The sequence below is a fragment of the Rhincodon typus genome, chromosome 9 (assembly GCF_021869965.1).
Source record: "Rhincodon typus isolate 14 chromosome 9, sRhiTyp1.1, whole genome shotgun sequence".
NCBI classification, from domain to species: Eukaryota; Metazoa; Chordata; class Chondrichthyes; order Orectolobiformes; family Rhincodontidae; genus Rhincodon; species Rhincodon typus.
In genome coordinates, this window is record NC_063340.1 from 24,365,967 (window position 1) to 24,379,135 (window position 13,169).

The following is a 13,169-nucleotide window of genomic DNA, read 5'->3' on the forward strand; positions in this document are numbered from 1 at the left end:
GAGGAAGAGGTGGGGTTTAGGGCCAGTGTAGGTACGGAAGAGGGATTGTTCCACGTAACCTACAAAGAGGCAGGCATAGCTTGGGCCCATGCAGGTACCCATGGCCACCCCCTTTGTCTGTAGGAAGTGGGAGGAATTGAAAGAGAAGTTGTTGAGGGTGAGGACGAGTTCGGCTAAGCGGATGATAGTGTCAGTGGAGGGGGACTAGTCAGGCCTGCGGGACAGGAAGAAGCGGAGGGCCTTTAGGCCATCTGTATGGGGAATGCAGGTGCATAGGGACTGGACGTCCATGGTAAAGATGAGGTGTTGGGGACCGGGGAATTGGAAGTTCTGGAGGAGGTGGAGGCGTGGGTGGTGTCACAGACGTAGGTAGTGTGTTCCTGGACCAAGGGGGAGAAAATGGAGTCCAGATAGATGGACATAAGTTCGGTGGGGCAGGAGCAGGCAGAGACAATGGGTCGACCAGGGCAGTCAGGTTTGTGGATTTTGGGAAGGAGATAGAAGCGGGCAGTGCGGGGTTGGGGAACAATGAGGTTGGAGATCACCAGAGGTGATGATCCAGGTGAACCACCTAGAAACCGATATCCATTTCAAGCCCACCGACTCCCACAGCTACCTAGAATACACCTCCTCCCTCCCACCCACCTTCCTGCAAAAATGCCATCCCCTATTCCCAATTCCTTCACCTCCGCCGCATCTGCTCCCAGGATGGGGCATTCCACTCCCGTACATCTCAGTTGTCCTCGTTTTTCAAGGAGCACAACTTCCCCCCCCCTCAGTGGTCGAGAACGCCCTCGACCGTGTCTCCCGCATTTCCCGCAACTCATCCCTCACACCCCGTCCCCGCACTAACAACCAATAAAGAATCCCCCTCGTCCTCACGTACCACTCCACCAACCTCCGGATCCAACGCAGTATCCTCCGACACTTCCGCCATCTGCAATCCGACCCCAGCACCAAAGACATTTTTCCCTCCCCACCCTTATCTGCTTTCCGTAGGGACCACTCTCTCCGTGACTCCCTTGTCCGCTCCACACTCCCCTCCAGCCCCACCACACCCGGCACTTTTCCCTGCAACCACAGGAAGTGCTACACCTGCCCCCACACCTCCTCCCTCACCTCCATCCCAGGCCCCAAGACGACTTTCCACATCAAGCAGATGTTCACCTGCACATCTGCTAATGTGGTACACTGCATCTGCTGTACCCGTTGTGGCCTCCTCTACATCGGGGAAACCAAGCAGAGGCTTGGGGACCGCTTTCCAGAACACCTACGCTCGGTTGGCAAGAAACAACTGCACCACCCAGTCGTGAACCATTTCAACTCCCCTTCCCATTCCTCAGACGACATGTCCATCCTGGGCCTCCTGCAGTGCCACAACAATGACACCCAAAGGTTGCAGGAACAGCAACTCATATTCCGCTTGGGAACCCTGCAGCCCAATGGTATCAATGTGGAGTTCACAAGCTTCAAAATCTCCCCTCCCACAAACGCATCCCAAAACCAGCCCAGCTCGTCCCCGCCTCCCTAACCTGTTCTTCCTCCCACCTATCCCCTCCTCCCACCTCAAGCCGCACCCCCATTTCCTACCTACTAACCTCATCCCGCCCCTTTGACCAGTCCGTCCTCCCTGGACTGACCTATCTCCTCCCTACCTCCCCACCCTACACTCACCTTTACTGGCTCCATCCCCGCCTCTTTGGCCTGTCTGTTTCCTCTCCACCTATCTTCTCCTCTATCCATCTTCTATCCGCCTCCCCCTCTCTCCCTATATTTCAGAACCCCCTTTCCCTCCCCCATTTCTGGTGAAGGGTCTCGGCCCGAAACGTCAGCCTTCCTGCTCCTGCGATGCTGCTTGGCCTGCTGTGTTCTACACCTTGTTATCTCAGATTTTCCAGCATCTGCAGTTCCTACTATCTCGGATACAATTTTAATCCCTCAATCATCACTTTCTGCTTCCTGCCAGCTAATTGTAGATCCCAAATTACCAAATTTCTTTGGATCCTATCTGCTGTTACCTTCGCCAGCAATCTCCCATGCGGGTCCTCAAAAGCCATGCTGAGATCCAAGTAGTCTACATACTTGGTCACATCTTCAGGAAAAAAAAAATTCAATGAAAAATCGGTCAGACATGACCTCCCCTTAACAAAACCATGCTGACTGCTCTTGATAAAATTCCTACTTCTTCAAATTTAGATATATTCTGTCCATCAGAATTGTTTCCAATAGTTTCCCCACCACTGAAGTTAGAGTAACCAGCCCCTAAGTTTCCTAGTTTCTCCCTTGCTCCCTTCTTGATGAACAGTACCATAGTGGCTGTCCTCCAATCCACTGGCATCTCTCCCATGGCCAGAGAAGAATTTAAAACTATTACCAGCACCCTGTTATTCCCTCCATTACCTAACTCAACAACCTGGGATACATTTTAACTGGCCTCAGAGATTTATCTGCTTTTAAGCCTGCCAGACTACTTAGAACTTTCTCTCTGTCTATGTTAATTTCTTTAAATATATCGCAGTAGTTCTCCCCAGTTTCTATATCCACATCGTCCCTCTTATTAGTGACACAGTATTCATTTAGAGCCCTACCTACATCCTCTGGCTCTAAGCACAAATTACCACTGTGGTCCTTAATTGACCCTACTCTTTCCCTTTTTATGCTTTGACTCAATGTACCAAAAAATTCAAGATTTTTCTTTATTTTACCTGCCAGTATCCTTTCATGTCTCTTTTTAGCTCTTCCAATCGCCTTTTTAGAAGTTCCCTCCTGTACATTCTATAATCCTCTAGGGCTTTTGCTGCTTCAAGCCCTCAGTATCTGCCATAAGCCTCCCACTGTCTCTTAATCCAATGTTGTATATCCCTTGACATCCAGTGTTCACAGGATTTGTGGCCCTGCTCTCTCTTTATTGGAAGAAATTGGCTTCTGTTCTGAGAAAGATTTACCTGGAAGTATCTGATGCAGTCCACTTTGGCAAAATTATGTCTGATTATTAAAATCAGCCTTTTCCATGGCTTAGAACTTTGATTTCAGGCCTACCCCTGCCCTCTTCCCGAATTCAACAGTTCTTATCGCTGTGTACAAAGTTCTTCCTCATTGATATTTCAACTACTTGCCCAGCTTTGTTACCTGAAATTAAGTCTAGGACCGCTTCCTCCCTTCTAATAATGTCTTTTTTCAAAAGCCTCCACGCAAGGAGGAAGACAGGGCCTCAGCTTAACAATTCATCTAAAAAAAACCAACTCCTTCAGGGCAGCATTTCCTCAGTTGGACTTTATACTTGGATCTCAGGATGCAGCTTAAACATAACCATCTGACTCAGGCAAGGGTGCTGGTGCTGAGCTAGGGCTGATATTGGTGGCTATGTCCAAGCCAATTTATTTAAAGGAATCTGTCCCTACTTAACACTAAACACAGTTAAATGTCAAAAAGTGAGCACAATCATGTTCATTAAATCTCTCAGAATTACTTCAACAAAGCAAAAGGCACGAAATGAGGGGCACACAGTTCATGTATTTACTGTCAAACAAGCCTTTAACAGGGTACCAGATGAGAATGTCAGAGAAGTTAAATGGGTATGAAATTCAAGGATTACGCACATGGTTAGAGAAAAGATGGGAGGAGATTAAGTCAGTTTTAGAGTGGTGCTCTAAACAGTTCAATTTTGGGATTCTTTTGGATAATGAGAGAGCATATGGAGAAATTCTAACATTGTAGTGACCACACTTGCAAGCATGGCCTTAAGGTTTTGCTTAAGCAAGGAGACAGAATGCTACCAATTGTTAAATTGTGCTTCCTTCTCCATAAAAACAGCAAGATTAATCTTGAAAAGGTTGACATTCCTAACTTTCTCTTCCTTCTTTCACTCAAAAATGAATTGGGCTCACCACTAGAATGTAAAGTGCAACGAAATTTGAGAAAACTTTTGACATTCAGTTGGAAGCTCCATAAAATCCACAATGTAAACTTCAGGAAGCCCTTTAAAATATACCTGTACAATTACATCTCAGTCATGCTCCAACATAACCAGTTTTCAGATCAGCACTTATTAGAACACATACAATATACATAGTTGCAGATTTCAACTTACCACAGGTGGTCCATTTACAGGATCCATGCACACAGCTGAACCAGGGGGACAGATAACCCCTGGGACAGGATTCAGTGGTTGGCAAAGGTTGACGTAAAAATCAGGAGAGTCATTTTGACTATCATCAGCAATATCTTCATCTTCTGCAGAATAGTACCCAGTCTTCTGGATCAAAGGACTCAAATCAATAATCGAGCTTCCATTCTTCACCGAACATCTCACCTAGCCAACAAACCAGAAAGGACAAGGAAAACGACAACCAAGTTACTTTGTAATAGCAAAGAAAACATTGCTAATTTATTTAGTGGATAGGTAACCGTCTCTGCGTATCTAAACACACTTAAGTGAAAAATTCATCCAAGTTAACAATTAGAGAAATTAAAGGAAAGCCTGAAAGAGAGTAGGGCTGAGAAAAACTTAAATTTACTGTGAACAATTAAATAGAAATACGTGCAGTTTCCAAGGTTACAGGGTTTTAAAGAGTCTGAAAAACTTTACCTCATGTTCACAGGCCAGCTGCGTATGCCAAGAAAAATAATGAGTGCATGTCTGCTCATCTGAAGCCACCAGAACAGGTCCAGTACCTGCTCCTGCAAGTGTGCCACAGACAAAACTGAAGATGCTTCTATGACGCAGGTTAGAGTTGCTGGAGCAGATATCACCCTCACTATATGTGAGCCTCAACACCTGATCTATATAAGTCACTTCTGTATTGAAACGGCCTGCATTGATTGCATGATCTCCTTGAATACACACACCTGCAAAAGGACACAAACATTACTTTTCAAATGAAATATCAAATCTCAAAAGTTTCCAAATGAGTTAACTACCATCATTGTGCAATATTCATTGCATTTGTTTAAAGTGTTGAGAATGATACCTGCATTGTTCAATACACCAGATCAGATGGTCATAACGACATCATCAGTTGTCTGCACTTTGGAAACTTTGACCACTTTATATATTAAAATCACTTTACCCAGCACTCTTATCAGTGAGGCAGACAAAGGGGCACAATTCAGTTTGCAGTTCAACTCCATTTTATTAATAAAAATATTCCTTATTAAAAAATACTATTTAAGGATTTCTCAAATTCCCACAATGTTTACTCCTCATCTAGTTCTATCCGTCTGAGAAAGGATGGCCCCTGCGAGAATCCAAGCATTTGATCTGGACTATGGTCATCTCCTTTGTCCCCGATTTAGTGCTACCTCTCTTTACACAGGTGGGTCTTGTGGGTCAGGGCGGACCTTCTCTTTCCAACTGGTCAGAGCTCCACTGCTGGACCAGATCAAGTCTTTGCTGCATCTTCATCAAGAGGGTGCGTTTTTATCTCCTCTTGCACCAAACATTCCAGAATGGTCTGCGGCATTTCACGAATGGGGTCATGAGCTGGATTCAAATCATCCAGTGGGGTCTCACGAACACCCTTCACTGTCGCCATGCTAGGGAGTGTAAAGTGCATGTACTCAAAGTATGATCAACACTTCTCCAATATACAACCCTCAGGCTAGTTGTAACTGGTTCCCCTTGAACCTTTGCAACCTCTTTGTCCTTGATTTCCACTGCTCTCTATAGCTGGCATGTTGTCCAATTTAGGTTGGCCAATTTTCTGTTGGGCCTGATTTCTCCAGCTATGGGTCAATTTAGAAAGTTCCATTTTGGGCCTGTGATCACTTGACCACAGAGTCTTAGAAGAAGTGAACATCTATGCACAGGGCAGAAGGGTGAACAACTGCTTCGACTTGGACCAAGAGAATGTACATGATGGACGTGCCTCAAAATGAACTTTTAGGGAGAAAATGAACAAGTGGATCCAGATTTTTAAGCAAAATTAAGTCTGTGCGATTAAAGAGCCAATTGCAGCATGGAAATGGAATCAGCTAAGGGACACAAAGCAGACAGTAACAGAGTACTTAGTTTTTCAGATGCAGGGGAGAATTCCCCAGGATTGTGGAATCAGTTTTTGGACTGCTGTTCTTCTGAGAGATATTATATAAAATATATATTCATTCTTCAAAATCACAAACTTCAGAATGCACTGCATCATTTTATGTTGCATATGACAAAACTTCAACGTAGTAAGCACCAGAGAACAATTAAAATCCCTAGCTGTATACAGAAAAGACCAATAAAGCTAAAGTAAATGGAATCAAAAGCAAGTTATTGACCTGGTTAGGAAATTGAATGAGTGGAAGGTGGTAGCACAGGAATACTGAACAGGTCACAACGCAAAGGCTCACAGAGATTGGTTTTGGGTCCTCAACTGCTCACTATATTCATTAATGACTCAGATGGTGCAATAGAAAGCCACATATTAAAATCTGGCAAGGGTAAAGGGAGACAACACTACAGTGGAATGGCAGCATAAGACGAAATAGGCAAAACTGTGGCAAATGGATTTCAACGTAGACTAGCGTATACTTTGGACCCAAGTAGAATAGAACAGGTTATTTTCTAAATGGTAATGCTAGAAACAAAACACAAGCAAAGACATTTGAGAATCCTGGCATACAAATCATTAAAATATAAACAGAAAAAGCAAAGGCCAAATGGATTGCTGGCCTTTCCAGCTAGAGTTTTAAAACACAAGGGTCGAGGCAGTACTTCACTTCATCTTTATAAAGTTGGATCACATTTGCCATTCTGGATCCCATTCAGGAATGGGATAGTGACACTGTAGAGTGCAGCATAGGTTTAACAGAACTATACCTGAATTCCAATTTTTGGTGGTGGTGGCAGTGGTGGGGTGTGGGGTGGAGAGGAGAAGAGTAGAGAGATGAGAAATACAGTCAAGTATCAAGTTATTGTGGGGAACAGATACATTAGATAAAGATAAACTACTTGGAGGATCTAGGCCCATGGTCTAAAAATTAGAGTCAGTCAGTCATTTCAGGAGTGAAATTAGGAAAAACGTCTACACAGATAGTGAATGATGACAGAATTGTTCATCAGTAAACAAACAATGGATGTTAGGTTAATTGCTCCGAGATTGATAGACATTCATTAATAAAGTATAAGGCATATAGAACAGTGGCCATTGGAGTTTGGTCACAGATAAACCTTAATCACATTGAAAAGTTAAATCGACTGAAGGATCTATTTGGTCTACTTGATCTTCAAGGATGGCAGGTCGAGTTGACCTGACAGAAGATAGCAGATTTGATAAAGAGAGATAGCCAGAAGTAATTTTGTGAAGATGAAGCAAGCGTTGATAAGAAAATGGAAATTTGTAACAAGAAAAAACCTTATGATAAATGTTATCCATTTTCCTGTATGCCTCAGAAACCTGGATAATTAAAAGAAAGCTGGAAAAGAAAACTGAGGCGTTTGAAATGTGGCTGCTAATACAGGCTAAAAATTCTGTATATAAATCTTAAGATAAACTGAGGGGTACTGTAAATTGCAAGATCAAAAAAGGATTCCAAAAAAACTTGAATCTAGAAAAGAAAATGTCAGTATTTTGGCCATTTAAGTCAGAGCTGAAAAGCTAAAGAGATCTCTTCTTGAAGGCAAAGAAGATGGCAGCTAAAAGACAGGTTGGTTTAGGTGTAGCAGGATGATAGTCACCATAGTAGTTGCAGATGAACCACAAAGTTGTGAAGATGATACAAGACGGAAAAAAATGGACCATACCATGACAGCAAATCTCCTGGTAGGAGTAGTTCCAAAGAACAATACGGCGTTGATTAGAGTAAATAAGTAGAAATCATTGTAATTGACCCGTCAATGCTAAGTCATAAATTTAAGTGGCTCAAGACAGCAACTCACCACCACCCTCTTTAGGGAAATTATGGGTTGGTAATAAATGCTGGCTTAGCCAATGATGCCAACATCCTGCAAGTGAATTGAAAAAAGTCAATTGGGAAAAGAACCAGAGGCGGCATAAGGAAACATTAAGATTATGACCTGTAACAACTTGTATGAAAGGAAAGTGAACGGATATTAAATCATTTCAGAACTGAATTGGGTAAAAGATGGAAGCGATCAAGTTTACACGGCCACAGGGGAAGTACAGATAAGCAGTATTCATTGGATAGCTTGACTAAAGAACACCAGTGGCAAAATGTGCCACTTGGCCTCCATGTATGGCTACCATAACAATGACGAGCATGAATACAGACAACTGATCTTGAACTGGGCCTCACCAGTAACACAGGCTTAAAATAACTTCCTTAACTTTCTAAAGGGAGCACCTTGAATTAAAATTGAATCACCCACTCCCCTGCCACCCAATTCAAAAAGGATTATTTCATTTTGGTAAAGTCAAGTCTCCATTCTCTATTTAAATGGGAGGATAATTAAAAACTACAGTATGTTAACTTTCATTCTAACCAAAAACATGGATTCCAAACATACGGCATTACAGATGTAGACTGACATAAAGAGTAATAAAGGATACCTATGTAACAACTTCCAACAGCCTAAAGCACCACACAGGAGCATCACTAACTAAAATACGACACTAAGCTACCTAAAGGACCTATTAATTCAGATGAACAAAGCTTAGACAATGAGTAGGTTTTAAATGAGTGCCCTTAAGGAAACTCGGTGCCCAGGCAAGGCCATGGAACAATTCAATAAACAAACACAAGAATTCTGATGCCAATATAACTGCTATTACTTCAGTGCCCATTCAATACATACCAACGTCATCTCCTGAACATCCAGTATTTTGCACCTTATCACAAATATTAAGGCGAACAAAGTTTCTTCTGATTTTACGGTCATATATAGTATAGCCTTGATCGGTTCGTAGTGAATTCAGGTCAAATAAATGGCCTGGATACAAAAATGCAACATTAGAAACATAGCGTAATTTAGAACAAATTCACGCCCAAATCTTCAGTTATACTAAAGTACAATATTTTAATTTGCTAAGAAAATTAATTCACAAATGCCACTGAGGAAGATAAATCTACACGGCATGGTGGCTCGCGGTTAGCACTACTGCCTCACAGCGCCAGGGATCGATTCCACACTCCAGCGACTGTCTGTGTGGAGTTTGCACATTCTCCCCGTGTCTGTGCGGGTTTCCTCCAGGTGCTCCGGTTTCCTCCCACAGTCCAAAGATGTGCAGGGTAGGTGGATTAGCTATGCTAAATTGGCTGCAGCGTTCAGGGATGTTTAGGTTAGGTGGGTTAGACATGGGGAAATACTGAGGTAGGGAAATGAGTCAGGGTGGGATGCTCTTCGGAGGGGCAGTGTGACTTGTTGGGCTGAATGGCCTGTTTCCACACTGTAGGGATTCTATGAATTCTATCCTATGAAAAAAGTTATCAATAAAGGAAAAATGCTGAACATAAAACAGTAGATGCTGAAGTTAGCTGAAACCCTGCAACCCACTTTACTATAGCCTTTTATTATTTGATGGATGATATCTGGCTAAACAGATATCTATTATTCAAGTAGGACCCTTCTTTGAAAAAAAATTATGAATGTTTAAAACCAGAAACAAAAACAAAATGCAGGAAATACCCAGCAAGCCAGACCCCATGTGTAGTGAAAACATGCGTTAAAATTGCAAATGTGGATCAAGTTCTGATGAAAAGTGCATATGTGACACGTCAACTCATCTGTTCTCTCCGCAAATGACATTTCATTTGTTGCCGATTGTGTTTTGGACAATGCAAATTCATAGATCATAGAATCCCTACAGTGTGGAAACAGGCCCTTTGGCTCAACAAGTCCACACCGAACTTCAGAACATCCCACCCAGACCCATCCCCCTATAACCCATCTAATCTACACATCCCTGAACATTGTGGGCAATTTAGCATGGCCAGTCCACCTACCTTGCACATCTTTGGACGGTGGGAGGAAACCAGAGCACCCGGAAGAAACTCACGCAGACGTGGGGAGAATGTGCAAACTCCACACAGACAAACAAACAGTCACCCGAGGGCAGAATCGAACCCGGGTTTCTTGGCGCTGTGAGGCAGCAGGGCTAACCACTGAACCACCATGCCACCCAAAACTGAATTCAAATTCCACAATCTGCCACGGCAGGATTTTGAATCTGCATCCTCAGAACATTACCTCAGTGTACAGTCCAGTGATGGTACCATTAGGCCATAATCTCCCCGTTATTCTGATTTAGCCTGTATGCTATGTAGGAACAAAAATGGTTTCTTCAGGGATGAAACAGGTTTGCTTTCCTGTCAATAATTTTTTGTCTTTTCTAGACCTTTTAATACATTTTTCCATTTCAGATAACCTCTTCTAAATACTCATTAGTCGAGTTCAGTGTGGGAGTTTACTGCTTTAGGGTGTGAAGCAAAATTAATTAAATGATTAATAAAAGACTAGCAACTTGAAAAGTGGTGCTACCATAAAATTCATATTACTGACCTGTAATCGGATTTGTCACAACACACTCATTGTGTACATTCTTGGTTACTGGGCAAGCGAAAGCTGTGAACCACAAAAACGTGTACTCACAACCTTCAATGGCTGTGATCAAGTCTGGCTTTGTGTTCTATAGAATGATAGATAATTGAAAAGGTTTATCATCTTACAATTATATTATCATCTTGCATTATCTCATAATAAGAGCACTCTTGGAGCAGTAGCAGCAGGAGCAGAAACTAGAAACCTGAAATAAAACCAAAGAATACTGGAGACACCCAGGTGCTCAGTTCTAGTGAAAGGTCAACTTGAAATGTTACCTCTCTTTCCTCGATGTTGTCTGACCTGCTGAGATTTTCCAGCATTCTCCTATAATTTCAGATTTCTAGCCTTTGCAAACAATGTTAGCACTTATGTTGATGACCTTTCACCTGAATTCTTTAGCACTTTTTTTGAACATTAGCTTTTGTCAAATTCAATGACAAATCTTCAGTGTGCACCTGTACACTTGACACAAGGATATTTAATGACATTTATGATAATATATGAGCCAGGTCTTTTAAGGGAAGATTCCATCCAAATACATTGCAAACCAGACGACAGTGCTTTTCAATTATACTAGACAAAACATATTCTAAACAAATCTGATGCAAAAAAAAATCACGAGTAACCAGCTTGCCCATGACAATTATCTGGCCACATATTTGATGCATTTACCTTATTCACCATCTCCACGTCTGACTCATTCTATGACAGCTCTGAACTTTAGTACTTAATTGATCAGACTTAGAATTACCTAGCATAATTATCCTAATCTGTGCTGTCTTCAGTTGCACTGAATATATAAGCAGGCAGCCTCTGCTCTTCAACTCATGTAACACAACACGCAGGCATGTGGCAGATTGGATTCAGAATTGGCTGACCCTTAGAAGACAAGAGTGGTAGTGGACGGAAAACATTCAACATGGTGCTCAGTTACGAGTGGTGTACTACAAGGATCTGTTCTGGGTCCTCTTCTATTTGTGATTTTTGTAAATGATTTGGATGTAGGAGTGGAAGGGTGGATTAGCAAGTTCGGGGACAATACGAAGGTGGGTCACGTTGTGGACAGCGCGGAGGGCTGTTCTAGGTTACAAAGGGGCATTGATAGAATGCAGAGCTGGGCTGAGAAGTGGCAGGTGGAGTTTAACCCTGAAAAGTGTGAGGTGATTCATTTTGGAAGGACAAACTTGAAAGCAGAATACAGGGTTAACGGAAAGATTCTTGGCAGTGTGGAGGAGCAGAGGGATCTTGGGGTTCATGTTCACAGTTCCCTGAAAGCTGCCACCCAGATGGATAGAGTTGTTAAGGCGGCGTATGGTGTGTTAGCTTTCATTAATAGAGGGATTGAGTTCAAGAGCCGTGAAGTTATGCTCCAGCTATACAAAAGCCTGGTTCGGCCACATCTGGAGTATTGTGTCCAGTTCAGGTCACCTCATTACAGGAAAGATGTGGAAGCGTTGGAAAAGGTGCAGAGGAGATTTACCAGGATGTTGCCTGGAATGGAGGGAAGGTCTTAGGAGGAAAGGTTGAGAGCGCTAGGGCTTTTCTCTTTAGAACGACGAGGTGTATAAAATGATCAGAGGTATAGATAGAGTAGACAGCCAGAGACTTTTTCCTAGGGTGCAGGTAGCTTTTACGAGGGGACATAGTTTTAAAGTGAAAGGAGGTAGATATCGGGGAGACGTCAGAGGTAGGTTCTTTACTCAGAGTGTGGTAGGGGCATGGAATGCATTGCCGGAGTGGGTAGTCGAGTCAGCCTCTTTAGGGGCATTTAAGCGGCTATTAGATAGGCATATGGATGATAGTATAAGGTAGCGGTGAAGGTTAGGTAGACCTTAGGTTTAGGGTAAAAGTTCGGCACAACATCGTGGGCCGAAGGGCCTGTACTGTGCTGTACTGTTCTATGCTCTAGGTTCTATGTTCTATAAATATTTCAGCTACATGGCATTTTAAGTCTGCTCTAAATATGTCATTTGATCTTTTTTCTTTTATATTGATGAAATTAGACACGTTGTCAAAGTTTTTTTTGTCTTGCACTGAAGACGAATGCCAATATTTCGAACAATCACAACAATTAAACCACTGGAGAAAAGAAATAATGAATGGTTGACAAGGCAACTAATTATTGGCTGAGGCCAATGGAAACTGAGAAATCAATAGGCTTCCACGGTTTTCGTTAATTCAAAATAAGATGCAACACTTGAACATTTTCTTCTGCTTTGTAGTGAACAGGAGCCGGCATGTTATTGCATGTCTCTTCCACAGGCTAAAGATGTGCAGCCTAGGTGGACTGGCCATGCCAATCAGGGATATGTAGATTAGGTGGGTTATAGGGGAATGGGTCTGGGTGGGATGCTCCAAGGGTTGGTGCGGACTTGTTGGGCCGAAAGGCCTGTTTCCACACTGTAGGGATTCTATGATCTAGTTGGTGAAAGTATGCCACTTTATGAACTTGAATGATTATCTTAAATTACTTGTTAGTGTAGCTATTAGCACATTTGATTATTCAGGGAGTGCTGCCCAATTGCAGAATCATATCTAACAGGAGATAGTAGGAACTGCAGATGCTGGAGAATCTGAGATAACAAGGTGTAGAGCTGGATGAACACAGCAGGCCAAGCAGCATCAGAGGAGCAGGAAGGCTGACGTTTTGGGCCTAGACCCTTCTTCAGAAATGGGGGAGGGGAAG

The 13,169-nt window shown here is 42.8% G+C and overlaps 1 protein-coding gene across 1 annotated transcript in view; it reads right to left on the reverse strand.

Annotated features, from left to right (window-relative positions):
• Window positions 1–4,081: 4,081 nt before the first annotated feature.
• The window catches only part of LOC109934260 (cation-independent mannose-6-phosphate receptor-like), a 125,690-nt gene continuing 116,602 nt past the window's right edge, over window positions 4,082–13,169 (reverse strand). The window contains exons 22-25 of the mRNA XM_048600950.1: window positions 10,442–10,568; window positions 8,738–8,872; window positions 4,589–4,848; window positions 4,082–4,312 (exon numbers count right to left, since the gene is read on the reverse strand). Of these exons, the coding sequence (XP_048456907.1) occupies window positions 4,082–4,312; window positions 4,589–4,848; window positions 8,738–8,872; window positions 10,442–10,568 (753 nt within the window). The remainder of the gene's footprint in view (window positions 4,313–4,588; window positions 4,849–8,737; window positions 8,873–10,441; window positions 10,569–13,169) is intronic.